The sequence below is a fragment of the Blennius ocellaris genome (assembly GCF_963422515.1).
Source record: "Blennius ocellaris genome assembly, chromosome: 1".
NCBI lineage: Eukaryota > Metazoa > Chordata > Actinopteri > Blenniiformes > Blenniidae > Blennius > Blennius ocellaris.
Window position 1 is genome coordinate 8,542,235 of NC_137650.1, and position 16,482 is coordinate 8,558,716.

Here is a 16,482-nt window from a genome sequence, read left to right on the forward strand (position 1 = left end):
ATCAAAGGAAAATCTAAAGGATTAGGAAACTCCCCATTATAGTTTGACAAACCAAGGTTCCCTAAACACCGTCTCACTCTGTCATGATCACTTCCCTGCCTTTTGCTCAACGTCAGCAGAGACGGGCTCCAGATGCCTCTGTTCAGATCGTTGAGGTTTCAGACGGCAGAGGACATCGTCTAATTGTTGTTCCCGTGTTTCTTCTGCGTGGAGTTGACATCTTATTACTGTGTCTGTGTGGAATTTGAGAGATTTTTCTCCCACAAACCAAAAATGTAAATTTCAGGTTTAATTCATTTGTTCTCAAAGTGTGTGAGGATGAAATCCCCTCCAGAATTCAAACTTTATTTCACGCCACCAGGCCAAGTGACAGTTCGGGAGTATGAACAATAACGGGAATTTTTACGGCAGATGAGATATTTTAGTATTGCAGACTCAGCAGAGGTGTGGAGGAACGAGGCTTCATGCTGATGCTCACTATCGTATCACAACATGCCGACAAAACGGCAACCCGGGACAACTAATGATAGTAACTAATAATTATTATTGCAATTGCGACATTCACAAGATTGTCTTTGAAAAACAGCCCTTTAAAAAGTTTGATGGTTTTAGAGCTGCTCATTGTTTCCAAACTGACACTTTTTTCATGTTTTTCACACTCTGAAGAGACGGAGGAGGGGAAACAATCAAAAGCTGCAGATGGACTTTGAGGCAGCATCACCTGTATCTCAGCTCAGTGTTGCTTTATGTCTCTTACTCTTAAGAAAGCTGTAATAAAAAAATTCTGTGCTTTTATGTGTTTTGTTTTTCTTCTTAATTAAGTAGCTTGGATGGCTAACAAATGTCGCCCTCTCATGGATAAAACGCTGGCGTACAAAATTGCAGTATAACGTCCACATCATTGCGATGTTGGAAGCTGTTCCAAACAATACCTGTTTTGGCCAGAAGATGGCAGCCTGCAAGGAGAGACGAGTCAGGTAGGAGGCTGCAGTTTGAAGTTGTGTATTATGGAGCTGTGGGAAGCGGTCGTCTTCAAAAGGCTTTGATATGAAACTTCATGAATGCATCTTGGCCTTGAGCCAATTGTGCATTTGGTCCATGGGCTCAACATGTATGTGTGGAATACAGTGTTGATGGTAATACGCGCTGCACCCAAACTCAGTTCAATTCAAAGTGAGTCGGTGTGAGAAAAAAACAACAAAGGTCATGCAGATGTGAAACATGACGGAATCATCTGGAACAAAAAACGGATATCTTTCCTCTCCTCGGTGAGTGAAGCTTTTGCAGTTTGGGCAGCAATTTGATTGCTGTCAAGACACAAAGATAACAGGAACACTTCAGTGGCAGTGAGAAAAGTCCAACAAAGCTACAGAAAATTTAGTTAATTGTAAAACTATTCTTTTTGGAGATGAGGCATCAACTGTATTATAAACATTTGGATCATTTCCACTGGATAATGAAGCAACATGTTGCATTTTAATTTAGTTTCATTGAACTCCAGTGGGAAAATCAAAGCCTGTTCTCTGGTTGACCTTTAGGTCTGCGGTCCGGTTCCCATGAATTATTTGATTTACTTTGCTTTGGAGAACTGAATCCCTGACACAGCAACACAGAGGTAGTGGGTGTCAAATGTAATAGCTGCAAAGTAACTGGTGTGGCATTCAGAAACTCTGCAGCAGAATAAAAGAAAACATAAAGGAGGAAATCTGCAGCTCAAAATACAGTAATCTCAGAAATTACTGAGTGTAGGAATTACTCTGGAACTGTGCAAAGAATCCCCCCAGAATTAAAGTTATTCTATTCTATTCCATATCAAATCAAAAACAGCAGTTTCCCCCAATGATAGAGAGAGAGAGAGAGAGAGAGATAGATAGAAACGAGTTTCTGAAAACAGGTTTTTCTAGTGTGTCTGACACAGGACATTACTGACATTTTACCGAACAGTGCATCCGTATTGAAATACAGAAACATACGGTTTATACAGGAGACACATGCGTTTCTAAAGTTACTGATGGCTTGACTGTGGTTAGAAACTACAGCAGGGACAATGAGAAGGATCAATATTCACCACAACAAAAAAACAATGACATTAAAAAACTGAAAAAGAAACGTAAGTCTAGTAAACAGATTCCTAATGGCGACCAAAACCAAAAAGCCAGACTCATAACGGTGGTGACCACTGCCTGTGTTTTCACAGAGCTTGGCAAAGGGTGGCAGAGTCTCAGGTTGTGCAGCGCAGCAGTGCTTCTTCCACAGGTTTCCCCCACAAGGACGGACAGGGAGGACATCCAGGTTCCAGCAGCTGAAGAAAGGAGACAGCCCCAGAACCTGCAAGTAGAGAACAATATACAGATTACACACTGGAGCGAGGGAGGCCATCATATTCTGTGGGACACTCATGAGAAAACCAGAAATGTAAAGTTTCACTGCATAGTGGTATCGTGGTTGGCATAGAGATAAAGTCACCAGTTTGAATCTACGTTCAGCTTTTCTGTGAGCAGTTGCTAAATTCACGACAGTGCCACACATCTTTCTTTTTTTTCATGTTATATGCAACTTAAATTACTTATTCACATGTATGTTTGTTGATAAGAAAGAATTCCCATATTGTAGTGGATAATTTCTGCTCTTCAGTGACGGCCGGAGGTTTGGAAAGATGAAGTGAGACACAGGGTGAAATGCTTAGAGTGGAATTTATTCAGACATAAAGCCGGAGCGCTCCCACACCTGACAGACAAAGACACATTCCATAAAACATCCTCACACACACACAGACATGCACATTCTGACCAACCCCCCGACAAACTCTTCCCCGTTGCATATAAAGTTGTTTCCCTGTAATCTCATCCTCCGAGGCCAGTTGCTGGCGCCACCAGTAAAAACAATGTTGATTAATGGGCTCAAATCTCACAACAACATAACCGGCGTGGGTGGCAGTGACCTGGCAGATGGCGCAATTATGAGTGAATACGTAGGCCCAAGAATCAAAGAGATCCTAGATATTCTACAACACATATGATTATATTTGTGTTGACTTGATTAATGTGGGAACATGCTCAACGTTTGTTCTTTTCAACTTCAATAAAGTATACTGATGAAACTAAAAAGAGGATCCTTCCTCCCTGTGGCCATAAAAGTATATAACTCAGTATTTGCTGTGTTTTCTTTCAATACACTCTTTATGTGCGTATCGCTGTAATATTACTGTTTAAAATTATGGCATTTTTTATCATGCCGAGGGCGGCAGGTCCAGACATTGATCAGCTGATCAAAACTCCACGTTGCATCATCCACACACCATCAATCATGCACACAAACAGACAAAAAAGGATGTTGGACATTGTGCAAGTGATGAATTACTGAGCACCACCATCAATCTCCCCGCGGCTGTCAGGGCCACGGTGTCCTTGCCATTCAAGCCAGGTCCAGTTTCTTCAGTGTTTCTGACAGTTTGTCCTGCAGCCGCTTCTTCCTCCAGTCCAGAAACTTCCTCCTCATGCAGTTCGCCTGCCAGCCGGCCACGAAGCCACAGGCGAAAGACGCCACTACCCACCTGAAGCGTCCTGTCTGACATGTCTGAAATGTGCGGACTTGACGTACAGTGGATGGGGAACTCCATTCCCAGAGGAGGAGGAGGAGGAGGAGGAGGAGAAAATGGGGCTCCTCCTCTCCGGATTACATAAAACTCCTTCTTCCCTGTCGGTGCATTTGACAGTCGGTGATTGTTGGATCAGAAATCTTGAAACCACGGTAAGTGGAAAGCGCTTGTTGTTGCATGATGGTGACGTCACTAACCTACAGACGCGCGATCGACTGTTTGTGGATCAACTTTGTTTTGAATTGGTAGAGACTTTCAGTTCAGAGCGGAAGATTTTCTCAAACCTTCCAGCACGAAGGAAACGTTTTGTTGAATACCTCTGGAAAGCAGACTTGTAGACAAACACATCTGTCCGCAGATGTTTTGACTAATGGACTTAATTTCACTTTATGGAAGTGTTTTTGTTTGTTTGTTTGGGGTTTTTTGTTCGTTTGTTCGTTTGTTTTGTTTGAACAAATGTGCATGTCTAAAAATGTATTTTCTTGTTTCTGTGTTTAAAAAAAATGTATTGCCATTTTCTTATATGTTTTATGTTTACCTGTTTTGTCTGAATCTTTAATGTACTGCTGCCTGACTTGGCAAGGACACTAAAGAGATCATATGTAATTTATACTATATACTGCATACCTATAAATTACTACTATACACTATAATAAATATAAATTACTGCAGCCTATATATAGATAAGATAATAACATGAAGAAATAATATTATTAATAACCATAATAACAACAAAATCAATAATAACAATAATGATATCAATAATCACTAAAAAGTATTTAATTTGCTGACTAAAAGTAGGGAGAAGCAACTTGTATATCAAGCTCTACCCCTATCTGAATTATATAGATGAATAACATTCCATCCCTAAAGCCGCTGCCCTACAGCCCCATCAGTGTCCTCAATATCACCCTGACTGTGCTTTACATTCATCTTTCTATTATTTTTAAAAACTTTTTGAAATGCTTAATATTTGATGCATTTGGCTATAGAATATAATATAAATATATCAATCACAACAGGAAAGTATTCACAGACACACACACATCTATAAAGAGACATACAACTTAGAACTAACAAAAAACAACCTGTTAGTCCTTTTCCCCTAAGATTATCATCAAACACAGCAACAATGCAAAATGACTCACCTGTCATCAGTCCCTCCTGAACTGTTATCTGATGCAGCATGCAATGCTTTTGCATTCCATTTAATCTAAAAACAAATGTGCAGATTTGATTGACAGTCAGCTAGTCTACTTCAGCTCCAGATGTACTACAGGTGGTCAACAGCTCTTCTCAGACAGGTACTTTATCCAAATGTTGTAAAGACAGCTGTAATGAAACCTCTTTTGAGAAAAAAGTGATTTAGATGCTTCAGTAATTATTAATTAAAGGCCCAAATCAAACCCGGCTTTCTTAGCTTAGACTGTTGAGAAGGTAGTTTTTCAACAACTTAATGATTTTATGGCACAAAACTGTTTATTTAATGTTTTTCAGTCTAGATTAACGTCAAACCTGAAACTGCATATATGAAAGTGTTGAACGACATTTATGCAAGCAGTGGAATTTCTATAGTTTCAGGTTAATGTTCGTAGTTTTCAGTGCTGCTCACGACGCAGTTGGAGGACAACATACAGCTTGACAGACTTGGAAAATGGTTGGGAATTTCTGGCACTGCAAAAAAATTGTTTCATTCTTACATGCAAGACAGGGATTATTCTGGGTAATTGTGAATTTGAACATTTCAGAATCAATTTTGGGGTTCCTCAGGGATCCAACCTTAGGTCTTTTTATTTAACATCTGCATACTCCATCTGGCTCAGATCATTGGAATTCCTCCTATCATGATTATGCAGATGACACACAGTTCTATATATCAGTGTTGGGGAATGACCATAGCCACTCATACTTATATCACCTTATAAATGCGGAAATGAAATAAATGAATGTATATAATTTTTACAAGTCCATCCAGGAAATCCAGAGGTAATTTATTTTGGACCTTGAAAAAAAAAAAAAGGTACAGCATTTATGCTGTATTTAATTTGTCTCTTCAGTCAAGTGATTATAGATTGTCTTCATTTCAGATGCGGCTGCTCTGTTGCTGCAGCGCTCTGCTGCTGCTCATTCTGGCTCCAAGATTCTCTCAAAGTGCTAACATCTTGGTTTTTCCTATAGAGGGCAGTCACTGGATTAACATGGACATTCTGCTTCAAGCTTTGCACTCCAGAGGACACAACCTGACCATTATCCGCTCCGACAAAAGCTGGTACATCCGGGAGAAATCGTCCTACTACAGTACCATTACAGTTCCAGTGGAGAAGGCCATCGATCAGAAGTTCATTAAAAACATCATATATGAAATCATGGAATATGAACGAGGGGCTTCTCCCTTGGTGCATTTTTTTTATTTAACTTTTGGGATGTTTGGCACCTTTGTTGAATCTCACAAAGCTGTGGGTGGCTTTGTATCAGCGTTGCTGGATGACACCGAGTTAATAAGACAAATCAGAGACAGTAAATTTGATCTTGTACTCAGTGATCCCTGCTGGGGTGGTGGAGCCATTGTGGCCAAATATTTCAACCTTCCTTTAGTTTATAACGTTCGCTGGTTAATAGCTGGAGAGGGTCATCTTGCTATTGCCCCTTCACCTATTTCCTATATCCCTATAACAGGATCCGGATATACCGATAGGATGACCTTTCTCCATAGAGTTAAAAACATGATCTTACATGTTATCACCCAAACACAACACAGTTTGGTGATCAAAGAAGTATATCAGAAGATATGTGAGAGATATCTTGGGCCTGACTGTGACTACCAGCAGTTAATGATTGATGCAGACATTTGGCTCATGAGAATGGACTTTGTGTTTGATTATCCTCGTCCCACCATGCCTAATGTTGTTTACATGGGGGGGTTCCAGTGTCAACCTGCCAAACCTCTGCCTCAACACTTGGAGGACTTTGTGCAGAGTTCTGCAGATCATGGATTCATCATCATGTCTCTGGGGACTTTTGTGAGTGAACTTCCTGCCGATCTGGCAAATTATATTGCTGTTAGTTTTGCCAAACTGCCTCAGAAAGTCATCTGGAGGTATGAAGGTGAGAAACCAGCCACTCTGGGTAACAACACTTTACTGGTGGACTGGATGCCCCAGAATGACCTTTTGGGACATCCTAAGATCAAACTGTTTGTGGCTCACGGAGGAACAAACGGGGTCCAAGAAGCGATTTATCACGGGGTCCCGGTTGTGGGCATCCCTCTGTTCTTTGACCAGTATGACAACCTGCTCCGTCTGGAAGACAGAGGGGCTGCTAAGATTCTTTCATTAGCAACAATGGACCAAGAGGACAACTTCCTGAAGGCCGTTGAGGAAGTCCTGACGGAGCCCTCCTACAGGACCAACATGCAGAGACTCTCCAGGCTGCACAGGGATCAGCCAATAGCACCCATGGATAGCGCCCTCTTCTGGATAGAGTTTGTCATGAGGCACAAAGGTGCAGCTCACCTGAAAGCTCAGTCCTACAGGATGACCTGGTTCTCCTACTACTCTGTAGATGTCGCTCTGTTCCTGATTGGAGTGCTCATCCTCGTGCTCTTCACTGTTTTCATCTTGTTTAGGTGTTTATGCACTGCTGTGTGTAAGCGGAAAGCAAAACGTGACTAAGATTCATGGAGACACACTATGGAGAATCACTGAAAGTTGTTTGAAAACAATGTGATGTATCTTAAGCTTGTCGTCTTCATATTAATGAGATTGTTTTAGTATCATGGCCAAGCGATCAGTTGGGCGTGTTTTGATGTTTTGTATGAAATGTGGAGGGTATCATCCCTCTCTTTGATTAACAACTTGTTAATAAAAAAAAACCTAAATCACATATAAACAGAAATTAATAGTTCCAATGAAAAGTTTTACAAATTGTGTGTGTGTTTTAAAGGTTCTAGGTACTTATGTATGTGTTGCTTTTTTCATCAATACTCAGCAGGAGCAACAACTGTTTTTGAATCTCATGAGGTCATTCTACTGTTTTTCAAAAAATTGCTTTCATTCTATGAAGAACATGTATACTTTTTAAAGATTGAAATCTTAATAATGACATTCTACACTCCAAAGAGATTGGGTAGAAGTGTAAAAAGGAAGTGGACGCTTGATAAAAATGATTCACAAACCTGCTGAACCAGGATTTTGTTTATTCTACATCACAGACAACATTTCAAGTTTTGTATTTCAACTATTGCATGGAGAAGGTTTTCTAGATGTGTTCTTGCTTCAGTACACTTCTGTTTACACGTCGACAGCTTGTGCAGGTTTTAAAGATGCACTTTCATGAAATGTGAATTTCTCTTGGAGATCATTAAAGTATTTATCTATCTATCTTTCAGTGATGTGAGACAAATAATCCCTCCACCACTGTCCAAATTAAACCCAAAACATGCAGCACTGCAGTGGTCTTGTCAATCATTAAGCCCAATACGGCTTCGGGTTAATGTCCAGATTACTCCAGCTGTTTCACCAAGTTGAACTTTACTGAATGATTGTGAATCCTGAGTTTAGTTACCAAATCATCTCTGACACACAACGAATCCTGGAGCCTCGTCAGCTTTAAGGCGAAACACTGCAGACCACAGTAAGTAAAAGTGCTTATGTGAATATAACTCGATATTTTTTAATGTGATTTAAAAACTCCTTTGTAAGTTGAATACCTCATTCAGTCAGTGAAATTGCACAATGCAGTACTACTTATTAGATGACAAAGAGCTGTAAAAGTCTTCTTTGAAGACGATATCAGTTTCTACTTGTATCATGTCAAGAGTTCATGGAAAGACATGCCGTTTACATGTGTTGAAAACAAATTGTAATCAAGAAGTTAAAGGCGATCTGAACATTTGAGAATTGCTTTAATTTCAGATGAGGCTGATGTGTTGCTGCAGCGCTCTGCTGCTCATTCTGACTCCCAGAGTGTGTGAAGGTGGAAACATCCTGGTCCTTCCTGCTGAGGGCAGTCACTGGATTAACATGGACATTCTGCTTCAAGCTTTGCACTCCAGAGGACACAACCTGACCATTATCCGCTCCGACAAAAGCTGGTACATCCGGGAGAAATCGTCCTACTACAGTACCATTACAGTTCCAGTGGAGAAGGCCATCGATCAGAAGTTCATTAAAAACATCATATATGAAATCATGGAATATGAACGAGGAGCTTCTCCCTTGGTGCATTTTTTGTATTTAACTTTTGGGATGTTTGGCACCTTTGTTGAATCTCACAAAGCTGTGGGTGGCTTTGCATCAGCGTTGCTGGATGACACCGAGTTAATAAGACAAATCAGAGACAGTAAATTTGATCTTGTACTCAGTGATCCCTGCTGGGGTGGTGGAGCCATTGTGGCCAAATATTTCAACCTTCCTTTAGTTTATAACGTTCGCTGGTTAATAGCTGTCGAGGCTCATCTTGCTATTGCTCCTTCACCTATTTCCTATATCCCTATAACAGGATCTGGTAACACTGATAAGATGACCTTTCTTCATAGAGTCCAAAACATACTTTTTTACATGATAAGTCAAATACAAAATCACTTGGCAACCAGAAATATATACCAGAAGATATGTGAGAGACATCTTGGGCCTGACTGTGACTACCAGCAGTTAATGATTGATGCAGACATTTGGCTGATGAGAATGGACTTTGTGTTTGATTATCCTCGTCCCACCATGCCTAATGTTGTTTACATGGGGGGGTTCCAGTGTCAACCTGCCAAACCTCTGCCTCAACACTTGGAGGACTTTGTGCAGAGTTCTGCAGATCCTGGATTCATCATCATGTCTCTGGGGACTTTTGTGAGTGAACTTCCTGCCGATCTGGCAAATTATATTGCTGCAAGTTTTGCCAAACTGCCTCAGAAAGTCATCTGGAGGTATAAAGGTGAGAAACCAGCCACTCTGGGTAACAACACTTTACTGGTGGACTGGATGCCCCAGAATGACCTTTTGGGACATCCTAAGATCAAACTGTTTGTGGCTCACGGAGGAACAAACGGGGTCCAAGAAGCGATTTATCACGGGGTCCCGGTTGTGGGCATCCCTCTGTTCTTTGACCAGTATGACAACCTGCTCCGTCTGGAAGACAGAGGGGCTGCTAAGATTCTTTCATTAGCAACAATGGACCAAGAGGACAACTTCCTGAAGGCCGTTGAGGAAGTCCTGACTGAGCCCTCCTACAGGACCAACGTGCAGAGACTCTCCAGGCTGCACAGGGATCAGCCAATAGCACCCATGGATAGCGCCCTCTTCTGGATAGAGTTTGTCATGAGGCACAAAGGTGCAGCTCACCTGAAAGCTCAGTCCTACAGGATGACCTGGTTCTCCTACTACTCTGTAGATGTCGCTCTGTTCCTGATTGGAGTGCTCATCCTCGTGCTCTTCACTGTTTTCATCTTGTTTAGGTGTTTATGCACTGCTGTGTGTAAGCGGAAAGCTAAACGTGACTAAGATTCATGGAGATACACTATGGAGAATCACTGAAAGCTGTTTGAAAACAATGTGATGTATCTTAAGCTTGTCGTCTTCATATTAATGAGATTGTTTTAGTATCATGGCCAAGCGATCAGTTGGGCGTGTTTTGATGTTTTGTATGAAATGTGGAGGGTATCATCCCTCTCTTTGATTAACAACTTGTTAATAAAAAAAACCCTAAATCACATATAAACAGAAATTAATAGTTCCAATGAAAAGTTTTACAAATTGTGTGTGTGTTTTAAAGGTTCTAGGTACTTATGTATGTGTTGCTTTTTTCATCAATACTCAGCAGGAGCAACAACTGTTTTTGAATCTCATGAGGTCATTCTACTGTTTTTCAAAAAATTGCTTTCATTCTATGAAGAACATGTATACTTTTTAAAGATTGAAATCTTAATAATGACATTCTACACTCCAAAGAGATTGGGTAGAAGTGTAAAAAGGAAGTGGACGTTTGATAAAAATGATTCACAAACCTGCTGAACCAGGATTTTGTTTATTCTACATCACAGACAACATTTCAAGTTTTGTATTTCAACTATTGCATGGAGAAGGTTTTCTAGATGTGTTCTTGCTTCAGTACACTTCTGTTTACACGTCGACAGCTTGTGCAGGTTTTAAAGATGCACTTTCATGAAATGTGAATTTCTCTTGGAGATCATTAAAGTATTTATCTATCTATCTTTCAGTGATGTGAGACAAATAATCCCTCCACCACTGTCCAAATTAAACCCAAAACATGCAGCACTGCAGTGGTCTTGTCAATCATTAAGCCCAATACGGCTTCGGGTTAATATCCAGATTACTCCAGCTGTTTCACCAAGTTGAACTTTACTGAATGATTGTGAATCCTGAGTTTAGTTACCAAATCATCTCTGACACACAACGAATCCTGGAGCCTCGTCAGCTTTAAGGCGAAACACTGCAGACCACAGTAAGTAAAAGTGCTTATGTGAATATAACTCGATATTTTTTAATGTGATTTAAAAACTCCTTTGTAAGTTGAATACCTCATTCAGTCAGTGAAATTGCACAATGCAGTACTACTTATTAGATGACAAAGAGCTGTAAAAGTCTTCTTTGAAGACGATATCAGTTTCTACTTGTATCATGTCAAGAGTTCATGGAAAGACATGCCGTTTACATGTGTTGAAAACAAATTGTAATCAAGAAGTTAAAGGCGATCTGAACATTTGAGAATTGCTTTAATTTCAGATGAGGCTGATGTGTTGCTGCAGCGCTCTGCTGCTCATTCTGACTCCCAGAGTGTGTGAAGGTGGAAACATCCTGGTCCTTCCTGCTGAGGGCAGTCACTGGATTAACATGGACATTCTGCTTCAAGCTTTGCACTCCAGAGGACACAACCTGACCATTATCCGCTCCGACAAAAGCTGGTACATCCGGGAGAAATCGTCCTACTACAGTACCATTACAGTTCCAGTGGAGAGAAGCTTTGACAACAACTTCATTTCAAAATCTATTTCTGAGATGATAGCGTTTGAGCGAGAGGCAGTCCCTCTCACAAGCTTTCTCCATATGATTTTCCACATATTCACAGTGAATTTGGAAATTCATGAAGTTGTGGGTGAGTTACCATCAGCGTTGCTGGATGACACCGAGTTAATAAGACAAATCAGAGACAGTAAATTTGATCTTGTACTCAGTGATCCCTCCTGGGGTGGTGGAGCCATTGTGGCCAAATATTTCAACCTTCCCTTGGTTTATTACGTTCGCTGGTTGATACCTATTGAGGCTCATCTTGCTATTGCTCCTTCACCTGTGTCCTATATCCCTGTGATAGCATCTACTAACACTGATAGAATGACACTTTTTCAGAGAGTTAAAAATGTGCTTTTATACATGATAAGTCAAATACAAAATGACTTGGCAAGCAGAAATATATACCAGAAGATATGTGAGAGATATCTTGGGCCTGACTGTGACTACCAGCAGTTAATGATTGATGCAGACATTTGGCTCATGAGAATGGACTTTGTGTTTGATTATCCTCGTCCCACCATGCCTAATGTTGTTTACATGGGGGGGTTCCAGTGTCAACCTGCCAAACCTCTGCCTCAACACTTGGAGGACTTTGTGCAGAGTTCTGCAGATCATGGATTCATCATCATGTCTCTGGGGACTTTTGTGAGTGAACTTCCTGCCGATCTGGCAAATTATATTGCTGCAAGTTTTGCCAAACTGCCTCAGAAAGTCATCTGGAGGTATAAAGGTGAGAAACCAGCCACTCTGGGTAACAACACTTTACTGGTGGACTGGATGCCCCAGAATGACCTTTTGGGACATCCTAAGATCAAACTGTTTGTGGCTCACGGAGGAACAAACGGGGTCCAAGAAGCGATTTATCACGGGGTCCCGGTTGTGGGCATCCCTCTGTTCTTTGACCAGTATGACAACCTGCTCCGTCTGGAAGACAGAGGGGCTGCCAAGATTCTTTCATTAGCAACAATGGACAAAGAGGACAACTTCCTGAAGGCCATTGAGGAAGTCCTGACTGAGCCCTCCTACAGGACCAACATGCAGAGACTCTCCAGGCTGCACAGGGATCAGCCAATAGCACCCATGGATAGCGCCCTCTTCTGGATAGAGTTTGTCATGAGGCACAAAGGTGCAGCTCACCTGAAAGCTCAGTCCTACAGGATGACCTGGTTCTCCTACTACTCTGTAGATGTCGCTCTGTTCCTGATTGGAGTGCTCATCCTCGTGCTCTTCACTGTTTTCATCTTGTTTAGGTGTTTATGCACTGCTGTGTGTAAGCGGAAAGCTAAACGTGATTGAGTTCTTTCACGTAAACATATTTCATCTCGATTTTCATTAAAGCAACAAGCCAATTTTCATTCCTTTCATGACATGGAATGTGCATACAATGGAAAAAAATACTCTCATTAAAGTAACTGGGGAAAACAAATGAATGAGACATTACAATAACATTACATTACAGATTACATTACCCTAAAGAGTGTGAACAGAATCATTACACTTCACAGTAGTCAATCAGTGTTGGTCAGGACACTGGCAGTCGATTGGCAAGCTGAAGCTTTATGGGGATTGAAATTTTTTTTTACTTCTGAGACGACATCAATCAAAGAGTTCAGTTCTCTACCCTCCTCCTACACAAACTCTTAACTTGATTAGTGTTTGAAGTGGTAGCGGGCTGATCTTTTAATTGTTAAGTGGCTATTGTAATGTAAGAGCATGTTTACTGTGAAAACTGTGATATTTCTCTGCATTTGGGCCTTGCATTTACAAAACAAATCCCACCACAAACATGCTGTGAACTATGGGTGGGGTGGGGGCTCAGTCCCCCTCAATGAGACATGAGCCCCCCTGAAAATATGATGTATGACATTTTGGGGGGGTCTCTAAAATATTGGCAAAATGCAGTTTATTTTTTAACATGCCTTTACTTTTTGTTTTATGATTGTTTTAGTTTTGTCAGGATGTGTATAATAAGGCTATTTCTAATGTATGATTTGCCCACGAGAGTGAATAATCACTCTAGCTTTAATGAAGTCGCCGGCCTGCATGCAATTCTTGTTCTCACGATTAAGGTGTGGGGGGCACTTGCCTTAAACGTCACTTTAAACCAGGCAGAGAAACCTAATACATTTTGGAATTATAAATACAAATGAGATGGAGCAGCAAAAGGCGAGTCCAGAAAAGGAAACTGTCAATTAATGATTTGTTGATGCGTGTTAAAGTATTTCATATGTTTGTTTGCACAAATTAATGCAGATTTGATGCTTTGCAGCCAGACTGGCATTTGGTTTGATTTACACATGATTCAATCACACATAATTGTTTTAAAATTGAAATTAATATAAAGTCTGGACAAGACAAACAGAGACACAGGCCACGTGTACACGTACCCGGGTATTTGAAAAAACTGTGATATTTCTCTGCGTTTGAGCCGCGCATTGACACATTAACACATTAACACATTAACACATTAACACAACCGATGATTCCTGAAAACTCTGGCCACAGTGGAGCTTTTTAGTGGAGTTTATTTTGGATATAAACTCCTGTTTGTTTCCAGAGAGGATCAGGAGGAGATTTACGTCACAACCTGCGACTGAAGCATTATCAGCATCATCTGTGTGTGACCAGTGTTTACAGTTTGACTGCTGTGATGACAATAGAAACAGTGAAAGCAGTGCTTGTTTTTAAGTTTTACATTATATTCTACCACCACATTTAAGAGGAGCTCCGCTTCTCTATCAGTCCAAATAAATAAACCATGACCTATTATAGCTGAACAGGAAATAACTCAGCGATTTGTGACCTATGTTTTCCAGGATTCTGATTGGCCAACATTGCTTCTTTGCCTCTTGTTACACTGCCCCCTACTGGTCTGGCTGCTCACAGAAGCTCTGAACCAGGTGGTGAACCAGGTCAACCAGGTGCAGGTTATGTAATTGAAGATTTTTTGGCATTGGCATATCCAATATTAAAGTCATCATTACGCTTATCTATGACATTTATGATATTACATAATATGACCTGTTGGGAGAATATAGACATTAAATATATGAGGGCCAGCAATGGATCTTTGAGGAACTCCATCTATTTTGTTGTTGTTGTTATATGTTGTTTTTTGGCATTCATTTTTCTGTTGATGATCAGAAACAGCATTAGTATAAGAAAGCAGACATGGTTCCACACATTTTATCCACAAGCATTTTATGATAAAAAAGAAGCATGTGAGAGAAACCAGACTTTATCAGTGAGTTTATGATTGATGGTGGATTTTGCCTGATGAAAACAGACTGTGTTCAATCAGCCACACGCCATGATACCAGATACGGTTTGGCTTGGGACCGTGGCGCAGTGGTAAGCAGAGAGACTGGTCAAAGTCCAAACCAGCTGGCCAACCGACACCAAAGACATAAGTTTTCCCCTGGGTATTAAAAAAGAAAAAAGAAAAGAACAACAACAAAAACATATTTGGTAGTTGAGTTTTTTTGTTTCTGGTGGTATAAATACATGTGTGGGGGTGATCAATGCTTGGTTTTGGAGGAAGTTTCTAGTTTTTGACAAGAACATTTTAAGAAAAAACCTTTTACTTAATAGGTGTTATTTATATGATTACGGTAATCAAGGAACTGAGGTGGTGTTGATTGGTTAAAGGTGAAACAAGCTCAATCAGTGGATCAATTCACACACATGTTCAATGTTTTAGAGACGAAGACAATTTGCTTTACATATATTACACCTTAAACATTCACTCTTGTAATTTGATCTTTTTGTTTTCCTCTGCAAGCATTAGAAGCTCCACAAATCCAGAGCAGCAGCTTGTGTGGAGTAGGTTGAACTGTAGGTATGCTGTCAGGCTTGTTGCACTTGCTGAGACTTGCCTCCTTTGAGTACTTTGAGCATGTTTATGACAAGAAGTGGCGTTTCTGCCTCAAATGTGTTTAATCAGTGTCTCTCTATTATTAGAGAGCCAAACTGAATTTCATGTCCTTTTCGTTCTTCAGACACTGAAAAGATCCAGCTGCATGAGTTTTCTTCAGACTAGTACAGATTTAAGTGAAAGTTTATGATAACTTCAGTTGTGATGTCGTTTAAGCACCTTGAGTCCCGAGGAGTCAATGCTCTATATGCATTTTGTAAATATCACCATGTTAGAGAAAACTCGTGCATTTTGCTGAACTAAGAGAGAGAAGTTCTCTGCAGGAGCAAAACCTCACGGGGGGCGTGGCCAGAGCAAAGGAAAAGAAAGAAAAGGAAATGGATAAACAGCTGCAGATGACAAGCAGTTTGAGGTAATGCAAAACAGAAGATTCCAGAGCAAGTTGATTATTTTATACAATTTTTTCTATATATTACGTACATGTTTCCTCCCCGGACTTTCACTCAATACGTTTGTTGTTGAAAGCATGTTGCAAAAATGTGAGTACCTCCATTACATTATGCAACACTCTATGTTTGTGTCTGAGTGAAAGTTTGCACCCAGTGGTAATGGCTAACATGAGCGGTTAATGGAGTTGTGGTTCAACAGTCTATCTATCACATGAGCCAATACAATGCAGTAATACTTTTCAACACCCATTTCCTGAAGAAATTCTTTTTTTATACCATAGAAATCTGAGTATGTCACATCAAAGATGATCCTGTTGCAAAATAAAGTTGAAAACAAAAAGTCACAGTTGGTTTTGTGAGGAAAGAATAGAGTTATACTTCTCCTGCACATGTAGTCTTTTCCCATCAGCAACAATCTAGCCGTGAGGGTGGTGCAAATTATACTCTGGGTTATTTTTTTTTTCTAGTTGCCATGGTTTTGTTTCAGCTCTTCGCTGCCTGGTTTGTTTTGTTTGGATCAGGACTGAGCGATGGGAGAGT

At 40.5% G+C, this 16,482-nt stretch overlaps 3 protein-coding genes across 3 annotated transcripts; 2 read left to right on the plus strand and 1 right to left on the minus strand.

Annotated features, from left to right (window-relative positions):
* Positions 1 to 3,414: 3,414 nt before the first annotated feature.
* LOC308148824 (mitoregulin-like) lies at positions 3,415 to 4,753 on the minus strand (the record flags this gene model as incomplete). Its single annotated transcript, XM_080520354.1, is given in 3 exon segments — positions 3,415 to 3,550; positions 3,552 to 3,696; positions 4,747 to 4,753. Coding segments are annotated over 3 exon segments (288 nt in total).
* On the plus strand, positions 3,709 to 7,988 carry LOC308129033 (UDP-glucuronosyltransferase 2C1-like). The gene is made up of 2 exons (XM_080494779.1): positions 3,709 to 3,750; positions 5,686 to 7,988. The coding sequence occupies exon 2, from the start codon at positions 5,686 to 5,688 to the stop codon at positions 7,267 to 7,269; it is 1,584 nt and encodes a 527-aa protein (XP_080350905.1). The 5' UTR covers positions 3,709 to 3,750; the 3' UTR covers positions 7,270 to 7,988.
* Positions 7,989 to 8,511: 523 nt separating this feature from the next.
* Positions 8,512 to 12,915, plus strand: LOC308129040 (UDP-glucuronosyltransferase 2C1-like; the record flags this gene model as incomplete). Its single annotated transcript, XM_080494792.1, has 2 exons — positions 8,512 to 9,103; positions 11,921 to 12,915. 2 exons carry the CDS (start codon positions 8,512 to 8,514, stop codon positions 12,913 to 12,915), a joined length of 1,587 nt encoding a protein of 528 aa, XP_080350918.1.
* Between the last annotated feature and the right edge of the window lie 3,567 nt (positions 12,916 to 16,482).